This window comes from Lepidochelys kempii, chromosome 25 (assembly GCF_965140265.1).
Source record: "Lepidochelys kempii isolate rLepKem1 chromosome 25, rLepKem1.hap2, whole genome shotgun sequence".
NCBI classification, from domain to species: Eukaryota; Metazoa; Chordata; order Testudines; family Cheloniidae; genus Lepidochelys; species Lepidochelys kempii.
This window is the reverse complement of record NC_133280.1, coordinates 9680269-9700037: the sequence shown is the minus strand read 5'-3', so window position 1 is coordinate 9700037 and position 19769 is coordinate 9680269. Positions and strand designations below refer to the sequence as shown.

The following is a 19769-nucleotide window of genomic DNA, read 5'->3' as shown; positions in this document are numbered from 1 at the left end:
CCTCTAAGCACTTTAGCAGCTGCTGGCTCTACTACACAGGTTGAGCTTTCAGTTCTCTCTGTTTTGCCTCCTTCAGATAACTGTGCAACACACACACAGCCATCTTTAGCTACAAGCTCCACATCTCCCACAGAAACAGGGGCTAGCTTGTGGGAATCCCACTGTTTAATGCAGAACTGGTCTTGACGGAAGCCACAACAGCTTTACAGGAAGAGCTGGTTGTCCTTCTGATACGCATCACTGCTCGTTACTTGTATTACTCCAAGAAGAATTTGTGAAACTGGAAAAATGCAGGGTAGAAGGGCAACATTTCAAGTCAGGCCTCATACACATAGAGTGCCAGTTAAAAATGGCTTTTCTCTATATTCTATTCTTAAACCTTCTCCCACAAAATCCAAATGCTGCTGCGTAGGGTCTTTGTATACAAAACAGCAGCTACTATTCTGGTGCTGGGCTTATGTTTCTCTCAGAGATAAAACTGGTCTCATTCCTGTTTTCTGAAGGCAACACTCCTCTTCTGGGTACAGAATGAAAAACTCAAGAAACTAAGGAAAAGGGGCTGACTATGCACAAATGTGTAACGGAGTGACTAGGTATCATTAAAACCATATGTCCCCAATGCAAACCCTGTTTTCATTAAATATGGGTTCTGCATATAGCGTTTTAGAGCACACATTTTACAGCAACTTACATCTATACACTCAGGTGTGGCTTTAGACTACCAGAACCAAGACCTTCCGCTTTACCTTTCCTCATATTCAGTGCTGTGGTTAAAGGACAGTAAAGATTTCTGATGCAACTCTGGCACCACCTAGTGGAGACCAGGGACCAAATAAAGATGATTTTGGATGTGCTGCTTACAAAGACAAAGACAATTTGATGGTATCTAAAATGAAAGTTTGTCACATTTTATTCAGAACCCAGAGATCCACTTCTCCTCAAGTCACACTAGTTTATCAGAGTGCTTAACTGCTCCTGTAGGTCCTTTCACCTCTGCCTGAATAAGAGAAACTGTGAAGCCAGGTGAGCCAGAAAAATAGTTTGCATCACCCAATGGCAGATATTAAAGATTTGCACCAAGACAATGGCTGAATGTGTCATAGACCAGCCCCTCCTCCCCATTCCCTCTGCTTTGTAAAGGACCACCATATTTATTCATTACAGGCTCCTTCCTCCTGGTAACTCTCATACACCCGCAGGCTTGATCAGCCTGGAGATAAGTGGCATCACTGGGGACTCATATTGTTGAGAGATGGGAAGATCTTGTCTGCCAGTGCCAGGGCACAGTGACAAGAGCTTTACTGTGACATTTAAGCTTGAATTTGCATGCAAATGTCAATATTTATTAGTCACATCAAGATGCCCAGAAAATCACTCTTTTGGGTCGCCAAGTCTCTCTGGTTATACTTTTAAACAGAAGGAGGCCTGTGGAAACCAAATATACAGACTTTTTGTAAGCTATTCAATTCCATCTTCCCTGACTCCCCCATTTCACCCCTATTTACTGATCATTTTCATAGAAAGTTAGTTCTAACCAGGCGATGCATAAACACCTCCAAATAAATACTTAATATGCTGATTTAAGAATCAGCCAGGAAGAAGTAACTCCCTCACCTGCCTCCAGAGATTGAGAATATCTTACATATTCAACCGTAGAAGCTTAAGGTAACAGATGCCTTCTGCCCCACAGCAAAATGTGAGGACTGCAGTGTTTCAGTACTGAAGTGTTTCAGCAGTGCTCATGTTTCACTATCACTGTTTATGTGTCTCAACTTCAATCCTGTGCATTCATTACAAAACGTCTCAACTGCTGAAATACAGTTCTTACTGTTTTTAGCCCCTTCCCTCCCCAAGTTCTCTGTTCTCTTATGGACACCCTTAAAGAAGGATGTCAGAGCCAGGACTTACACTTCAAAGTGAGATAGCAAGATAGAAAAGTGAAGGAAAGATAATGTATTCAAATGGCAAGTAGGAGAGAAAGTGGGGAAAGAGAGCTTGTGTAGACCTCTGTTGGAATAGCCTACAAAGGAATGCTAGTGTAAGACTGGGTTTTCAAGAGTTTTTTGTTTAATGAAAGCAGCAAGCTGTTTATGTCAGTATAACTAATCTGAAGTCTAAGGGGTACTAACTTACAGTGATGTCAACTTTATGACCAAATAATTGACCATAAAATGAAAGTGAATATAACAGCAGTTGGCTTCCTATCAAGGTTGCGTACTGGGGTGATACACAAGACCTTACACAGAGATAGAAAATTAGGTTAGAGTAGGTCTGAGCAGAGACACAGGTTCATGACTATTTCTCTCATCAGCATTCTACCCACTCACCAGGATTTCGGCTCCCCAAAATGCAGGTAATTGATGCTGTAGAGATCCATGTCCTCAGTATGCCATGCAAATGTTGTTTTCCACATGCCAAAATAAAGGTAGGGGGTGTTCACACCTTCTATGATAATCCCACACTCATGCTCCACCATGTCCAACAAGGTGTTCAGATTCCCAATATTCCATTCTTCTACATCCTACAAGACAAGAGGACTCCATTCAGCATAGTCAAAGTAGAAACATATCAGGAGCTGCTTTAGCACAACAGACTGATAATCCTTGATCTGCTCCAGTATCCTGTCTCCAAAATTTGATGAAGTCAGGTACGTCATAGGCACAATACTACACATCATAAAGAAAGGACGGCTAACTTCCTGAGCCCAAAGAGGGATCAGTGCATGCTCTGAAACATGAGTGATAGACCTTGCAATTTTTTTTATCTTGGTTAATATGAAGTTAGATGCTACTCTTTCATATAAATAGATGAATCTTTTTTTAAAAATACATACATTTTACACAGTGCAGTTTATGCCCTACATCTCCTCCCACCCAAGTGATTACAAAAGCTACAAGATACACAAAAAGGTTAAAAGGCTCACATCCAAAATTTTATCTCTCTTTAAAGCCTAAAATTTGGATATAAATTTATTCTAGCATCTTGTGTTTTCCAGGCAGGCTTCTGTGTCTGCACTAATTCAATCCCTTTAAGTTCCAATCACTCCAATGCATTTGCTTTTTTTAAATAAATGTTCACCATACACTAAGGAAAGATTTTGCTACTTTTTTGGTAAGGCTTCAAGATAGTGTTTAATTAGAAGCTGCATTATCTCCAGAGTAGGCATGTGTGTTCTGTGGGGGCTCCACCACTTGGAAACTGACTCAATCAGAAAAATAAAATTAAGTAACAGTAAAGTAAATTTACATGCTCTTTTCAAATAACTTTCAAGTGAAGGATCCACTTTGGGGACACTGATCAAGTGCACTGGACTGTATAGTGCCTATACCAGTAGATGGCTCTAAAGCAGCAGCAGTCCTTCACTGAACAGACTGTTAGATGCAATGCTTTCAAAAGTGCCCTTAATTAATGAGAATACATGCAAAGCCAAAGTAAATTACAGTGCCCCACCTCAAATGCTGGCATAGAGATGTCAGAAAGACAAAATTGGGATGTGGAATTTTTCTATTTTCAAGATTATAAGAGAATTAACAGTGGGGAGAAAAAGGTTTAACAGTTCCTGTTAGTTGGTTTTCTCCATCGCAGTAAAGACTGGTAAGACCACAGATGAGCACAAGCTGGTAGCGTAAAGGTTGACTGAGTATAGAATTCCCAAAAGGAAGCTAGCAGTACCCTTTCTCTCCCCCTGCCCGAGTGCCCCACATGTATTCAAAATTGTTCTTGAAATACCTGCTGCAGCTTGCTTGCAGCACCTATAGGATTAGTAGAGATTCAAGTTGCATCCACACTATTGCTTTTGAAAAGAAATTTAAGTTAACATAGTTTAAAAGGCTAACTGTCACTTACCTTTAACGTGTTCCATGTTTCCATGTATTGCAAAGTGCATTTGAATTGGTCCTTGGCATAACAGTAGAGCTACCTTTAACATGGTTTTTCACAACCATGTTAAAGGTAGCTCTACTGTTATGCCAAGGACCAATTCAAATGCACTTTGCAATACATGGAAACATGGAACACGTTAAAGGTAAGTGTCCCTTGATTCCACTTTTACATCAACCTGCACAGCACCACAGAAAGGATCCCAGTAAAAAGCATGAAAGGAAGTAGCACAACAGGTGTAACATAACTACATATTTGAGTATTCCAATACCTCAGTGATGGGAGCAACATAAATACCGTGACAAAGTTCCTCCTCTACCTTGGTGGATCTTGTGCTTATTGGTGGATTTGCTCGCCTTGGAGCTTCATGGCAGCCCTCAGTTTGGACGTTTTTCTGAACCCACAATCCCGTTTGACTCCTCCTGTGTCTGACCAGGAGTTGGGAGGTTTGGGGGGAACCCGGGCCCGCCCTCTACTCTGGGTTCCAGCCCAGGGCCCTGTGGAATGCAGCTGTCTAGAGTGCCTCCTGGAACAGCTGTGCGACAGCTACAACTCCCCGGGCTACTTCCCCATGGCCTCCTCCCAACACCTTCTTTATCCTCACCATAGGACCTTCCTCCTGGTGTCTGATAATGCTTGTACTCCTCAGTCCTCCAACAATCCACGTTCTCACTCTCAGCTCCTAGTGCCTCTTGCTCCCAGCTCCTCACACACGCACCACAAATTGAAGTAAGCTCCTTTTTAAACCCAGGTGCCCTGATTAGCCTGCCTTAATTGATTCTAGCAGCTTCTTGATTGGCTGCAGGTGTTCTAATCAGCCTGTCTTAATGGTCTCCAGAAGGTTCCTGATTGTTCTGGAACCTTCCCTGTTACCTTACCAAGGGAAAGGGGACCTACTTAACCTGGGGCTAATATATCTGCCTTCTATTACTCTCCTGTAGCCATCTGGCCCAACCCTGTCACAATACTTAGACAAAGCCAGTTACCAAGAGCATGCGCATACATTTAAATGCCTGGTAAACCAATTACAAGTTATCTGTTTATTTGAAGTAAATAATCATTACTTATAAGGTTCAAATACAGGTGCAAAAATCAATTTTGAAAAGTCTTTAAAAAAAAATCAGCTTTATATTTGGCCCAGGTCATCATCACTGGAAAATGCCACAGGCATGTAAGAGATACTAATATTAATGTATCTAAGTCAACAAACATTTTGAGTAACCACTGCTGTGGAAGGCCTCAATAATGTATATTTATTTCAAGTCAGATGGGGGGGGGGAGATGGATTTTTCTTTATACAGTCAAGAAGCTCAAGTGTAAAATGTTTGTTCCCAATGTTTGCTCTGTTGTGTACACAGAAGCACTACACGTTTGACAGTGTGATCTCATTTTAACTGTCTAAATATTACAACCAGACAGTCAACACTCCAGAGATACAGTTTTCAGCTCAAAAGGAAATAAGCAAGAGGGGACCATTGTATATTTCTTCTCTTCAAAGAGAACCTTATTCTGATTTTTAGACGTTCTCTATAACCATTATCTAGTTACTTTCCCCAGTGAACACACAAAAGTAGTACACTCGCAACCAATAAAAACAGTGTCCACTCCTCTGAAAAGAGATATTACAGTTACCTAAATAACCCCTGTAGTTCCAACTGGCTATTGGAGTCTGCACATTGGGGTCTAGCCCGTGAAACGTGTTCACTCTTTATCCCAGCTCAGTGTAGGCAGGTGTACAGGACAACTATACCCAAAATGAAGAATTAGAAATCCAAATAAAAATTTCCTACTCATCCATGAAGCTAAAATGGTTTATATACCAACATCCAGCATGGGATTTTCAAAACCTTTCAGCATTGGTTTAACTCTGCTTCCACTGATGTTTTCACCATTGACTTCAACAGGAGCAGAGTTAGACCAACGCAGAGTTCTTCTGAAAATCCCACCTCAGTGTACAAAAAAATATAGATATTTAATAACTTAAATATTTTATAGATTTGTGTCTGGTTTAGATGTTATTTTAAAATATTTTATATAAATCTTCATTTACATATTTAAAGAGAAAAAATTAGTAACCCTTTATTAAGTGTGGCAGATTGAATTACAGTTTTAGGTAGTTTACAAATAGGTGAAAAATCTGTAAAAATCAGATATTAGGGATAGAAAAGACCCTTCACTGGTCAAATTCAACTTTATACTTAATATAATGTAGCATCTGTTTATTTGCCATGATACTTAGATTCTAAAATACTAGCTTATAATCAAAGCTATCCAGATTAACCAAACATTTTAGACGTATTAAAATAAGAGATTTATCAGTTTATATTCCATTACTTTGTCTACCCAAAAATGAGTGTTATTTTCAGTTCAAAGGTTGTATTTAAAGATAGTGAAGATAAGTTTTTATTATGAGCACAAGACCTGAAGTATTGTGTTTCCAAATCGCCACAGCACTTCAGCAGAAAGCTATTTCACCCTTTGGCTGCTTTTCCAAAGGAAAAAAACCCACCCGAAAAGGGAAGGTGGCAGGTGTGCTTGCTTTTCCTAGAGTCCATCTGGTTGGAGATTCCATTCTAACGGGGTGGCCATTTTCTTGAATTGCGTTGTGGATGAAGTATTATTGCTATTTATTCAGTAGGCACTAAATGTTATGGTCCATCTAACAAGCAGCTGAAAAGTATGTACATAGCACTTACTGCATCATATAGCGAGCCACTGATATCTGCCCCATAAATTGGTGAGACGAACGTCAGATTCTTCCAGTATTTGCGTTCCAGGTCTTCAAAATCTTGGTGACGAGGAGTACAGTACCTGACCAGCAAAGGGAAAAGCTAAGAGTTTAGGAAAAGTCACAGACCTTAGATATTTATGTTCAGTAGAGACTACATAAACGAATAAACTGCTCAGCTTTGAGGTTAGCATAGGAATAGCTGGAAGCTATGGTTTGGGCAGCAGACTCTCCATAGCAGTAGGTAGTGGAGAGGAAAGGTGCCGTGGTGATATAGTCAGTCCCAGAGTGAACTGCTATACCAACTTATAACCAGCGTACAGAAAAGAGCTTGTGGAGCCATTAAAATACTACTATCTCAGACTAGACATGCCTTTCAACCAGAATAGAGGCCTGGGTTCCGAAGAGGACATTTAGATGTTAAGCACGTACAGTTATGGTCTTCTATACTTTGAGCTACTCAGCAGACCCAGAGAAACCTATATCAGGACACCTAGTTAATCACTCCGTTCTGCCTACTGTAACTGACTGGCTGCAACTAGTGTTCCCTCTAGTTTTTCCCACCCATGCGCGGAATGTATTTTGTCATGTGCACCTATGTGGAGGTGAGGTGTGTGACACATCACCTCCACATTGGTGCACATAACAAAATTAATGTGGCAGGGTGGAGGCAAGGGGTTTGGAGTGTAGGAGGGGGCTCAGGACTGGGGCAGACGGCTCCGGCTGGGGGTGCAGGCTCTGGGGTGGGGCCAGGGATGAGGGGTTTGGGGTGCAGTGGGGCTCCCCAGGGCTACAGTGGGGAGAGAGGTTGCCCTCCCCCAGCTCTCTCTTCCTGCAGCAGCACCTGAGCTGGGGGAGGAGAGGCGCCTCTCCCACAGATGCAGCAGGTTTGGGACCGGGCTGGGTCAGGCGCCTGTCCCCCAGCTGTGGCAGGTTCAGGCTGGGCTGGGTCAGGGCCAGGGAAGGGGCACCTGTCCCCCAGCTGCATCAGGTCCGGGGATGGGCTGGGGGAAGGGCACCGTGGCAGGGCCAGGGAGAGGTCTCTCTCCCCACCGCAGCCCTGAGCGCCTGCGCAGCACTTAATAGGCAGCTGCGTGGCCGTGCACCTTAGATGGAACTTAGGCTGCAACTGGTTTATTGGTTCTAGAGTGGGAGTGTACTTTGGCTTATTTCAGAGTAGCAGCCATGTTAGTCTGAATCTGTAAAAAGAAAAGGAGGACTTGTGGCACCTTAGAGACTAACAAATTTATTAGAGCATAAGCTTTGGCTTAGTTCCCTTTCTGCTTTTTTACAATACTGCTAATGCATTTTTATAGCAGCTTCTATCCGCTGATCTCAGAGCACATTGTTAAACATCAGTGAATTAAGCCTTACGATGCTCCTGGAAGATACATAACAGTGGTCCCCAAATCGTGGAGCATGCCCCGAAGCAACATTTCGAGGGGCACAGTAGGGCCCAGACCAGCCCCCACTGGGGGCAGGCAGAGCGCGCGACCCAGCCCTGCTCTGCTCAAAACTCAGCTCTGGCCCCAGCCCCAGCTGAGGCCCCAACTTCAGCTCCTGGTCCTGACCTGGCCCCCCAATGCAGCCCTGCTCCCGGCCCCCACAAGGGGCGGGGAGGGAGCACCACCCAGATCCACTCCGGCTCCAACCTCAGCCTCACCCATAGCCAAGGCCCCATTCCTTGGCCCTCCCTCCGTAGCCTGGCCCACCCCCAGCCCCACTCCCAGCCACAGCCCCCAGACAGATTACATTATGGGTAAGGGGGGTGCAACATAAAAAAGTTTGGGGACCACCGATATAGAAGTATTATCCCCATTTCAGAATGGAGAAAACTGTGACAGACAGAGGTGAAGTGAATTGCCCATGATCACACAGTAAGTCAATGAGAAAGCTAGGAACAGAACCCAGTTCTTTTTGCTCCTAATCCTGTAGCTTAAACACAACTGCCTCCTCCTCTTTTACACTAGTCATTTTCCAATGCTAATGTTTCTGAAGAAATTTTTTTAAATGGACTAAACTAAAAAAAAAAAAGACATGCTCAGGTTATTTAATATGCATGTTGCTTTTAATTCTTAGATACATAAAACTTACTGCCTATGAACTCTGTGTACATAAGCACCTCTCATACATTGAAAAAATATATATTCACAACACTTATGTGAAGTATGGAAATATCAGTTTCCTATCTGTAAAATGGAGATAAGGCATAGAGGTTAAGTAATTTGCCAAAAGGAGCCTGTTAGCAGTGGGGAATTGAACCAAACCAAGGATACAAGTTACACATACATTTTTCTACTAGGTATATTTTTATGTTGATCCTACTGTTATCAAAGTTCCCAGAACCAAAGAACAAGATACTCCACAGCTCTCGATGTGCAAATTTAGAAGGAGGACATAGCTGGTGAGTTGGGTGAGATTAAGTGATTGCCACACAGTGTCTTGAAACACATACTTAGAGAGGCACTCATGCCACAAACAGTAGCATACAATTCTGATGGCCTTGGAAGTGTGTATCTAGGCACTAAAACACATGTGGCACATTCTCCATGTGGCTACCAGTTTGGCAAGCCACAGTGCCAAGATAAATGGCTCCAGAGCCTCAGAAGCAATAATCCTTCTATGGATCCCATACCCATTTTCTCAGTGAGATCTATATCCATTGAGAAGACAGCCATCAAACAGGGCCTTCTGACACTGACTTGGCAGAACATACAAGGATGCTCCAGCATAACCTCCTCCAATTATGAATCTGAAACACTACAAGTACAAGCCATTCCCACCAGAATGTTTACAATTTAACAAGGTTGGCTGCAATTCCTTCCCAGCTTGTAAAGAAGAAAGGCTTTCCATTTGCCCCTCCCAATCCATAATGCCACACCAGATTGTCACTCATAACAAATACATACTTCTCACTGTTGGCCAGACGCCGGTATTCTCCCACCGTCATGGGTTTCTTCTGTATATTATACTGGGTGAATAACCCTGACTGCCCAGTCACCACCTGCTGGATAGGCGCTGGGATGACCATATCATCGATGTCATCATAAGTCTTTCGGGGCTTCCATTCCTTGGGAGGAATCACCTGAAAGAGGAAAGAAAAACAAAAGTCACATCTATGCCATGCAGACACTTAACTTCTGCTAAGACAAATGCTAGTGTAGCCATATTTCACACTGCTGCAGTCCTCCAGCTACTATAGACCAGCCACATGCATTTTAACCATCATGTCATCTAACCCTGCTCAGAGCAGGCCTAGGTGACAGTGGTTAAAACGCTGGCAGCCCGTCTACTACAAGCCCTCCCACTGATGGAGCTGCACCAGACAAAGTTCAATGGTGAGAAATATTTTTTGAAGTTAGTTTAGACTTCCACTGTACATCAAAATAGTTTATATCCTTCTTTCCTGGAAGGTGGCATTTTCTTCTCTCCTGCCACCCAAAGAAATTGTAATAAATCCACTATCAACCCTATTACAAGACAGTACCCACACCTACTGATTTCAGAGCCTTTTAGAGATTTCTAGTGACATTATCTTCTCCCTGGGGGAAAAACAATTAAAAATGGGGAGATTCACAAGACTGACATTGTTTGGTATAGCTCAGTTAGTAGTTTGCTTCTTTTCTGATTATAAGTATGTAAGTTCCACATGAGGACTCTGATTTTACCCCAAAATGGAAAATAGGAGATAAAACCTGGTGAAAATCACAAGGAATTTCCCCATTTAGCAGTATGTTGTGGAATACCTCAGCGTAGGACCCAATCCAACTCAAGACTCCCACTGCCTTCACTAGGAGTTAGAACAGGCCCATACCGCAGAACTTCTTTTCCATTGGATACCTGCAATTCCACTCTATTTTTAATTTGCTTCATGGAATGATTTTGGGACCAATAGTAATGTGCAGAAGGCTAGCAAACCCTGCTGAGATTGTCACACTAAAGTCTACAGATTATTAAACCCTTCTGAGCTTTCAAGGGGCTCTCAAGCTCTCCCTACACTAAACAGGAGCAGAATTAGCCTGATGATTTTTATACATTATTCTTGCTAGAGAAATGCTAAAGTACTTTCCCTGGAACAGTAGATCAGGACTGGGTTAGAAAGACCGTTTTAGAATGGGTTCTAAGAGCACTCCCACATAGGGTTGCCAACTCTCCATGATTGTTCTGGCGTTTCCAGGAATTAAAGATTAATCTTGAATTAAAGAAGTCATGTGATGAAACCTCCAGGAATACATCCAACCAAAATTGGCCACCCTAGTTCCACACAAAAGAGTCGGGAGACCTGATGAACAGAGAATGGACACAAACTATGTTTTGAACATGTTAGGAAAGCTGGTTACAATATTACTATCCCAAACCTGGTTAGAAAGAAATTCTGTCACAAAGCACAGACAGGAGCATAACCATTTTTAAACCTCTAAACCATGCTAAAATCTTGGGTAGCACAATTCAAGAACACTATTAAGCCACAGTTAGGTTCCACCATCAGTGAAACAAAATTTTTATCCATGTCTGGGAAACCCACTTACAACACTGTTGAATTTCAGCATCTAGGCAGGACTTCAACTCATCTGTCCTACTGACAAGACATTGCTACAAGAAGAGGCTGATAGATTGGGACACAAAGGGAGTAAGCAAACTTCAAATCTCTTCACACTCAGGCAATGTGGCAGGATAGTCATGTAAAATAGATGGGGAAAAAAACAAAAAACAAACTACCACACATGAGAAGAACTGTGTTCTAGGCCTTTCTGCCCATCTGGAAAATGAAGATAATATTCAGCTTCTTCACAGGGGCATTGAGAAGCTTAATTAGGTAGCTAGTGTTTATAAAGTGCTTGGAAAACAAAGCTCTAAGTACTCAGTATGACTATTTCAAACCAACTGCCTTTACTCCAGTGCAATATTTCTTGTTACTTTGCTTAATAAAAGGCCATAAGTAGACACTACAGCTAAAACCTAGCTGAAGTAAATAGAGGGGCACACATATAGAGTTCATATGCTTATTAGAGGCCGTTAGCCGCACAGCTGGATTGAAAAGGAATCCTTTCTATTTTAAGCAATGAAAACCATTAGAAGAGGCTTATCATAAAGAAAAGCAAAATTTGATGAAAAGAAAGCGGTCCTGTCCATATTATGGCTGTAGCCCTACCAGAAACATCCATATCTAAATAGTTTTTGCCAGCATAGTTTCCCTGGCTGGCATAGATGGGGATTTTTGTCTGAGAAAAGCAGTGTTATAAAACTACACTAGATACCACCTGGGGGTCCGCTGTGCTGTAAAGCACAGGTCTTCCCCACCCCCGCAAAAAAAGTATGTCCACACTGGTCAGGGAAATCTGCTGGGGAAACTCCTAGGTAGAGATAATAGACTTAGACTCAGCCACAAAGATCTAGGAAGGGAAAAGGCAAGACAAAAATACAAAGATGACGGACAGAGTGCTCGTTTTAAGAGGTGAGCCACTAAAGATATAAGCACTGGCTCTCCTTAAGGATAGATGTCCCACCGTTTCCTGGTTCTTTCAGGCAAATGCTGAGGGTGTGAAAAGACGCTGCAGAGCAGTGCAGAGTTTGGAAGGTGAAAGTGTCAGTTTAAACAGAATAATTCTAGGCCTAAATGCTGAGGAGGTTCCCTTGTGCATGGAAAGTGCATGCTGAAGAACAACAAGGAAACTTATTTCAAACTTGAAGAATAAAACATGAATTTAAACAAAAAAAGAGATTAATTATGATCAATAGATATGGAAGGTTAGATTTGATTGTCAGGGAAATGGGTTCTGCAGAGTAAGGTGCGCTTTTTTGCCAATTAGAAGGCCCTGTCTGGATAAAGTTGTCAAGGCACAAAACCAATATTCCGCAAAGCTGAGGACATAGTACTGTCGGAAAAGCTACCTCTTTCTGAGATTTAAGTTCACCAACAGCTTTTAGACTAGTTACAATAATCTACTCCAGAGGACTCAGAGAGAATTAAATCATTAGTATGCTTGAGTGAGCGAGGAAACACTTCATGGAGAGCTTTTTATCAATACCAGGCTCCATTTTGCAAGTGTAATAAAAGCAGTAATTGACCTAGGTTTTAACGAGGAGCTATTCGCTCATGCCTAACAACAACGTTTCTATGTGTGTGCTCTGTTTTGTTCCATTTCACGCCAAGTGTATACCTGCCTTGTTAGGACAAATTAGTCAATCTGTGATGCCACAAGATATGCTCACAAAAGGATTCATCCTTGTTAATTTGCCCTAATTTTCTCAAACATTTGTGTTTATAGTATTTAAACTTAGAAATCAGATATGACCATCTCACAATGGCCCATTACTTAGTTTCATTTTATTTTCAACTCTGAGACATTAGACAGAAATTGGAATAGATTTTTTTTTAAACTAGGAATGGTTTTATTTTTATAATCAACTGAGTGTCTTTCACAAAATTTACCCCATTTTCCTTTTCCCCTAAAGGAGGACAAACTGAGGACATCTACTTCTCTGACTAATCACCAGCCATGTTTATTCAATAAATTTATTACAAGGATTAACACTAAATGTTATACAAGGATTATTTGATCATTAAAAATAAATTTTAAAAACACTGCAAAATCAGAAATCTTTTCTGACTGAATTTCCAGGGTTTTAGCTCATACACGCCTGCCAGCTTGACATCAGCAAACAGACATTTGGGAAGAAAAATAGGGATACCTTTGAACTACACTGAACTAAGGGTGCTTTTTAAAGGGCAGGGATAGTTTGCACATATGCTACATGGGAATGTAGCATAGTAATAATTTACACCAAAACGGCACTTTTCAAACTATTTCAAAGCACTTCACAATAAACCCACTCATCTCCCTATCAGGGGGAATAATGACTACTTCTTACAGATGGACAAACAGGCTCAAACATAAGAACGGCCATAGTGGGTCAGACCAAAGGTCCATCTAGCCCAGTACACGGTCTTCCAACAGTGGCCAACGTCAGGTGCCCCAGAGGGAATGAACAGAACAGGGAATCATCAAGTGACCCATCCCAGCTTCTGGCACACAGAGGCTAGGGACATCATCCCTGCCCATCCTGGCTAATAGCCATTGATGGACTATCCTCCATGAACTAACCTTGTTCTTTTTTGAACCCTGTTATAGTCTTGGCCTTCACACATCCTCTGGCAAGGAGTTCGACAGGTTGACTGTGCACTGTGTGAAAAAATACTTCCTTTTGTTTGTTTTAAAAAAAATTACAGGTCTGATATTCAAAGATGCCTAAGGGAATGAGGTGCACAACTCTATTTGGATTTGGGCATTAACTGCCTTTGGCATTTTAAAAGCTGCATCCTATGTAAATTGCTTGAGGTCAGAGCATGTCCACAGCAGAACCAGAAGCAAAACTCAGAATTCTAACTCCCAGCACACATTCTAACTATAGGTCATGCTGCTTCAGTGTTAAAGGGCACGTGCTATTAGATAGTCTTTCAGACATTACGTTAACACAAGTCAGTGTCTAGCTCTCCAGACAGAAATGAAAGATCACCTATCATGTTTGAAAAATAGGGAATAATCCCAATGGTTTGGCCATTATGCCTCGTCATTAACAAAAATGTTCTAGTTCCAAACAACATACGAACTACAGCCAAGCACACACAGGCTGCTAGTTTTGCCTGGATTATCCATGCACGTTACATGTAGACGACTTCAATAACACTCAAAAAAAGAGCAACGCTAAATAAGAGAAAATTATTTCTTACTAGTACTGTTTTTTAGACACCTGTCCCCAGATGCCTTTCTTGCAACATAATGGGTACTTCTCAACTGAGATACTGTATCCAGTACAACTATTCATAAGCCCAATGCTGACATTTCCACCTATGAGGTTTTCAATTTCTCCAAATCGAATCCAGTAGGTCAAGATCAAGCTCACCTTGGCAAGCCCTGCCCTATGAGCTCCCTGCGATTCGATGTAGGCAACATATTTCCCAAAGTCCCGAAACTCCTCTAAGGTGGGACGGAAGGTCATGATCTTACAGCCAGGGTTCTGTGGACTTGGATTTTCAGACCCCATGTTTTCAGTGAGTTTTCAGCACCTGAAAAATGAAAAGGCAAAGGGGTGGGGAAGTGACAGAGAGAGAAAGCAGACAAGTTAAAAGGGAAAAAACATTCCTTTCTTCACATTCTCTTGCACAAATCTCAAGATAAACATATGCAAGTTTCTCCATTTTCCCCATTGATCAAACATTTCAGAGCCCCATTGGAAAGGAGATGAGGAGCATTTTGCCAGAAACAATTTTAACACTATATTTTTATAATCAGTGCCCATGTACACTATGCAGAACCACAACTGTAAACAAAAATTGTAAGCAAGGTCTGAACACGCTTTTCCCTGACATTTAGTGGTGAGATGGGGGAGAGAGAAAGATTTCATGGCCAGACTCTATTTACATGAACACACCTACTATATGCTTAGGTATCCAGCAGACAGAGCTGTGTTGCCCAAGTGATCAATTTTGGCTGGTGTTGGGTTACAAATCACTTTAGTATTGAATGCAGAGGTAACGAAATGTTGTTATCCTTACTGTAAGAGTAAAGGCCAGCAGGATTGTACTAAGGCTCTGTCTACCCAAACACTTTTGTCAGTAAAACTTTTGAGGGTCCAGGTGTGAAAAAACACCCCCCCCCCAGCTAACGTAAGTTTCACCCACAAAAGTGCTGGTGTGGACAGCGCTAGGTCAGCGGGAGCGGCTCTCCTGCCAACATAGCTAACGCTGCTCGTTGGGGGGTGGTTTAGTTATGCCAACAGGAGAGAGCTCTCTCACTGGCAAAGAGCAGCTACGCGGGAGACCTTACAGTGGCACAGCTGTGCTGCTGAAACGTCCGTAGTATAGACATAGCTGAAGTCTCTGTCCTGATCGAGGGGGTCACCTTCAACTGAACTGAACTCGCTGACATGGGGTTCAGATGCCAAATCACAGTGGAGGGAGAGAGGGTGGGGACAGGTGTTTCCGCCTGGCGGTGCGGGGGGCTCCTCAGAGTCAGGCACCATTTGACCCGCTCCTCTCCACTGTTTAAAAACAGAGCTGATTAGGCTCCATTGAGTCTCTTTTGTTGTGTTAAGAGATCACTATCAGTGATTTCAGCTCTAATCAGATCTAAGGGATGAGCCACAGGCCATATCTACACTAGCATGCTTACAGCAGCACAGCTGTACCGATGCAGATATGCCACTGTAAGATTGCTCGTGTAGCCACTCTATGCCGACGGGAGAGAGGTCTCCCATAGACAAAATTAAACCACCTCCAATGAGCAACAGCAGCTATGTCAGTGGGAGAGCATCTCCCACCGACACAGCAATGTTCACATCGGTGCTTCTGATGGTGTAACTTATGAGACTCAGAGGGGTGTTTTTTCACCCCATTGAGCAACATACGTTATATTGACAAAAGTGCTAGCATAGACGTACCTTAGGCCTGCTGCAGGACAGCGTTTCTGTGGAAGAGACTGCTCAGCCTGCACTAGCAGTGAGGTTCCCTCACTAGCTGCTAAAATCACAGAGCTGGATGGAACCTCAACAGACCAACTCGCAGAGATCACAGTAAAGAGGCAGGTGGCAGCGGAAGGTGACCGCACAGGGCCATCGGTGGCAAAGCAGATGATGAAACGGTGAAGTGAATGGTGGCACGACAGACAAAAGCATGCAGCAACACAGAGTGGACGGTGGTAACGGTGAGCAGTTGTAGCACCAGCAGCAACTAAGGCACTGCTTGACGTCCCTCTCCCCACCTCCCCATGGCAGGTGAACTCACACAAATGCAATTCTGAACTCTGGGTCTCCGGTGACCAAGGACAGCCGCTGTAAATGGGGTGGGGTGGGGTGGAGGGAGCGGCATGTTAAAGGGACATTTGTTTGTTGGACTTTCACACCGCAAGGTGAGAAACGGAGGCAAAGGCCACTGGCCAATGTACTCTGAGCAGGAGTTTTGCTCGTGGTCAGATGTGTGCGAATCATGATGTTTTCCCAAATTAATGCCAGGCTCCTTTCCCTGTTTATTAGAAGTTTTCTCGGCTATACTCAGACTCAGTGCTTGCGAGTGAGGATGTATTGCCTCTTAGAGGCACCCGTGGTGGTGTTTAATTTTCCCAGATTACTGGGTGGGGCTCAAGACGGTTCTGTGCTGTATTGTTAAGAGGGACCTTTGGATTTTGAACCCGGCCCTTGTTGCTGCCGATTCCACATGGCAGAAGGGTTACACTAGATTTTAGATGTTTTGTTCCAACATACATACTCTAATGTGGATTAAAACAGCACAGTCCTATTTTTCATTTTAATACAGTTTGTTTCCTTTGCGGATGCTTATGACACAGTCACATTCCACTCTTTTCAGTACTGGTGTAGTGTACAGACCTGGTGTACAGTTTTTGTACTAATATAACTATTGGCTAGGGTGTGATTTTTTTCTACGTGTATAGTTATACTGGAACAATCCCATTTGTGGTTACAGTTATACCAGTGTAGAGGTGCCCTGGATGTAGACGAGCTGGACCAGGCAAGACTAGAATAATGCTGGTCAGAAAGGAGAAACACTTCAGAGACCTAGATAAGATATAGTCTTCACGCTCCATTAAAGGCACGCACTCCCAATTAGTGAAAGTGGTGAAAACCTCAAGGTTCTGTTTGATTCCTCGCTAAATCTGTTGACCAAGTAGCATCAATTTCTTTCTTTTGCCTCTAGCTTGCCAGAAAACTTTGTTCCTTCCTCATGGATCAGGACCGAGCCACAGTAATCCATGCATGTCACCAGCTGTAATTCATACTCCTGGAGGAATTCTGCACCACTACACAATGCAGAATTTGCACAGAATTAATGTTGTGTGCTAGGGTAACCACCCATCCCAAATTGGGCAGGACAGGCCTGAAATGCAGAGTTCAAGTCCCAGTCTTAATGACTCTGGTACAGGAACTGTCCCGAATTCCCTGTGGCGCTGCTCCGTGCCTGTCCAATGCTCAGGGGCAGTGTCAGCCTCTTCCTTGGGGTGGGCCTTAGTCCCCACTTGCCACGAGGCCCCACTCCTGGCCAGGCCAGAAGCTAGAGCTGGAAAGTAGTAAGAGCCGCTGCAGGGAGCCCCAGATCTTCCACCTGCCTTGGGCCACATGCCCTGGGGAGTGGGGACACAGGCCAGGAATTGCTCTCAAGCCCTCCGGCCCCCCATCCAGGGCAGGTGGAGTGGCCTGGGCTCCCTGGAGCCCAGCTCTGGCTTCTGACCTTGCCAGGGGGTGGGGCCTTAAGGGGAAGAGGAGAGGCTGGGAGCGTGGCTCCTGCATGTGCCCTGCTTTTGCCTTTTGAGAAGGTGGTCACCCTATTCTGCACAGAATTTCATTTTTTCCTGGCAGAATTGGCATTGCAGAGCTCCTGGCTGACACTAGGGGCCACTGGAGGCAGCAAAACCTGGCTCCCCAGCTTGCAAATAGAGGACACTGCTGGTGGGAGGGGAAGGGGTTCCCAGAAGCTGCAGTTCCCAGCACACCCTGAAGGAAGGAGGCGGCATGCAGTGAGCAGAGCATCCAGTCCAGTGGGAATGGAGGCTCTGTGCCTTGTCAGCCCTGCACAGTCCAACGCTGAATTCACCACAGGAAACTCCATACAAACCCAGTCTGACCAGCATCGGGCTGTTTCACCCTCTGGATCCCTCTGGGGGGAATGGGGTGGTGGCAGATGTCTAGCTCCACCCTGGGCTCGGGGGGTAGGGGGCCCCAGAACCCCTCTCCAGCACCCCCGCAACTGTACACAAACCCTTCCAGCTCTCCCTCACCCCAGCAGTGTCCTCTATTTGGGTACCTCTATATAGTAACCCTACAGTGGCAGGATGAAAAAAAAAATTGACCAAAAGACCAGAGGGGCAGAGTTTTCCCCCCAAGATGTGCCCAACTGGCACGTGACACACCAGACTCAGTCATGCAACAAAAGCATAACAGAAAAAAGGAACTGGGTTGTCACAGTAGTTTCTTTAACTCTATACTCTTGGGGGAATCTTTTTTGTTGTCTGTATTGTTAGACATACTTGCTGACAGGTATTTTGAAGTTACTAAAATGATTGAAACTGGCATGATTATATTGTGTTATTTTGACAAATAAAATACACAGAATTTTAAAATATTGAGCACAGAATTTTTAATTTTTTGGCTCAGAATTCCCCCAGGAGTAAATTCATTGTATCTGATGTGAAATGAGAAGACTATGCACAGGTTCCAGCTGGTACAGAATGTGGCTACCCATCTTCTCCCTGGTTCAGGCTGCCATGATCACATCAGGTCTGTGTTCACTTCCCTCCACTGGCTCTCAGTCAGCTTCTTATGCTATTTTAAGGCCTTGATCCTAGTTTTTAAAGCAATTAATGTGTCAATCTACAGCAAAGACCAAATGTCAATCTATGAACCCCTCCTCTGCAGCTATGCACACCACAAAGTCCAGGATGATGCAAGTAAGAGATGGGAACAAAGCACTTTCTGTCAAGGAGATCTAGCTATGAACAATTACCCAGATGAGATCACACAAATCCAGGGCCTGACCATCTTTTGGGAATTTAGCAAAGCCAGCACATATGCGCCTCCCCCTTCCCCCCCCCCCCCCGAGAAAGCCTTTCCACTGTAAGTGACACTCACAATCCAAATGCCCCTTTTATTCCAGAACCCCCCCAACCTCACCCCACCTAATCAAAAAAAAAAAAGGGGGGCAAGCAGAACTGACACCATAAAGGGAGGAATGTCAAACTCTCTGAAGTCCACCAGGGACTGTGTTATTGATTTTATATGGAAGGCTCTCAGATAGTCAGTGATACGCAGCAATCTCTAAGATAATGCCAGTATAGTTTATTCCCTTATGGGAATGAACTATACCAGAATAAGTACGCTTATACCAGTATAACTGTCCACATGGGGGTAGGAGTTATACAATTTGTACCACACGTGTGGTTAGCACAAGGCCCAGTGATAGCTGATGGCTTATCCACAACCTTCAGCTTCCTCCATTCATTATGTGCAAGTGGTTGGCCCTGAATGAATACGACAGCTAAGCTTTTCCACCAACTTCCGCCCCCTCTAATCAGTATGTATATGGAAGTAAGTGGTTGTCATTTAAAATTGTGGCAGCATGCTTTTTTCTTTTCCTCCATCTGTTTCAATGACA

At 43.5% G+C, this 19769-nt stretch overlaps 1 protein-coding gene across 11 annotated transcripts in view; it reads right to left on the bottom strand.

Moving 5' to 3' along the window:
- Nucleotides 1–19769, bottom strand: part of KDM4B (lysine demethylase 4B) — a 178737-nt gene that overhangs the window by 133195 nt on the left and 25773 nt on the right. For all 11 annotated transcript variants that reach the window (XR_012156240.1, XM_073324669.1, XM_073324670.1 and 8 more), the window contains exons 2-5: nt 14513–14675; nt 9517–9692; nt 6576–6690; nt 2328–2521 (exon numbers count right to left, since the gene is read on the bottom strand). Coding sequence is in view for 10 of the 11 variants with exons in the window: in XM_073324669.1 (XP_073180770.1) it covers nt 2328–2521; nt 6576–6690; nt 9517–9692; nt 14513–14653 (626 nt within the window). In the remaining variant the exon portion in view is untranslated. The remainder of the gene's footprint in view (nt 1–2327; nt 2522–6575; nt 6691–9516; nt 9693–14512; nt 14676–19769) is intronic.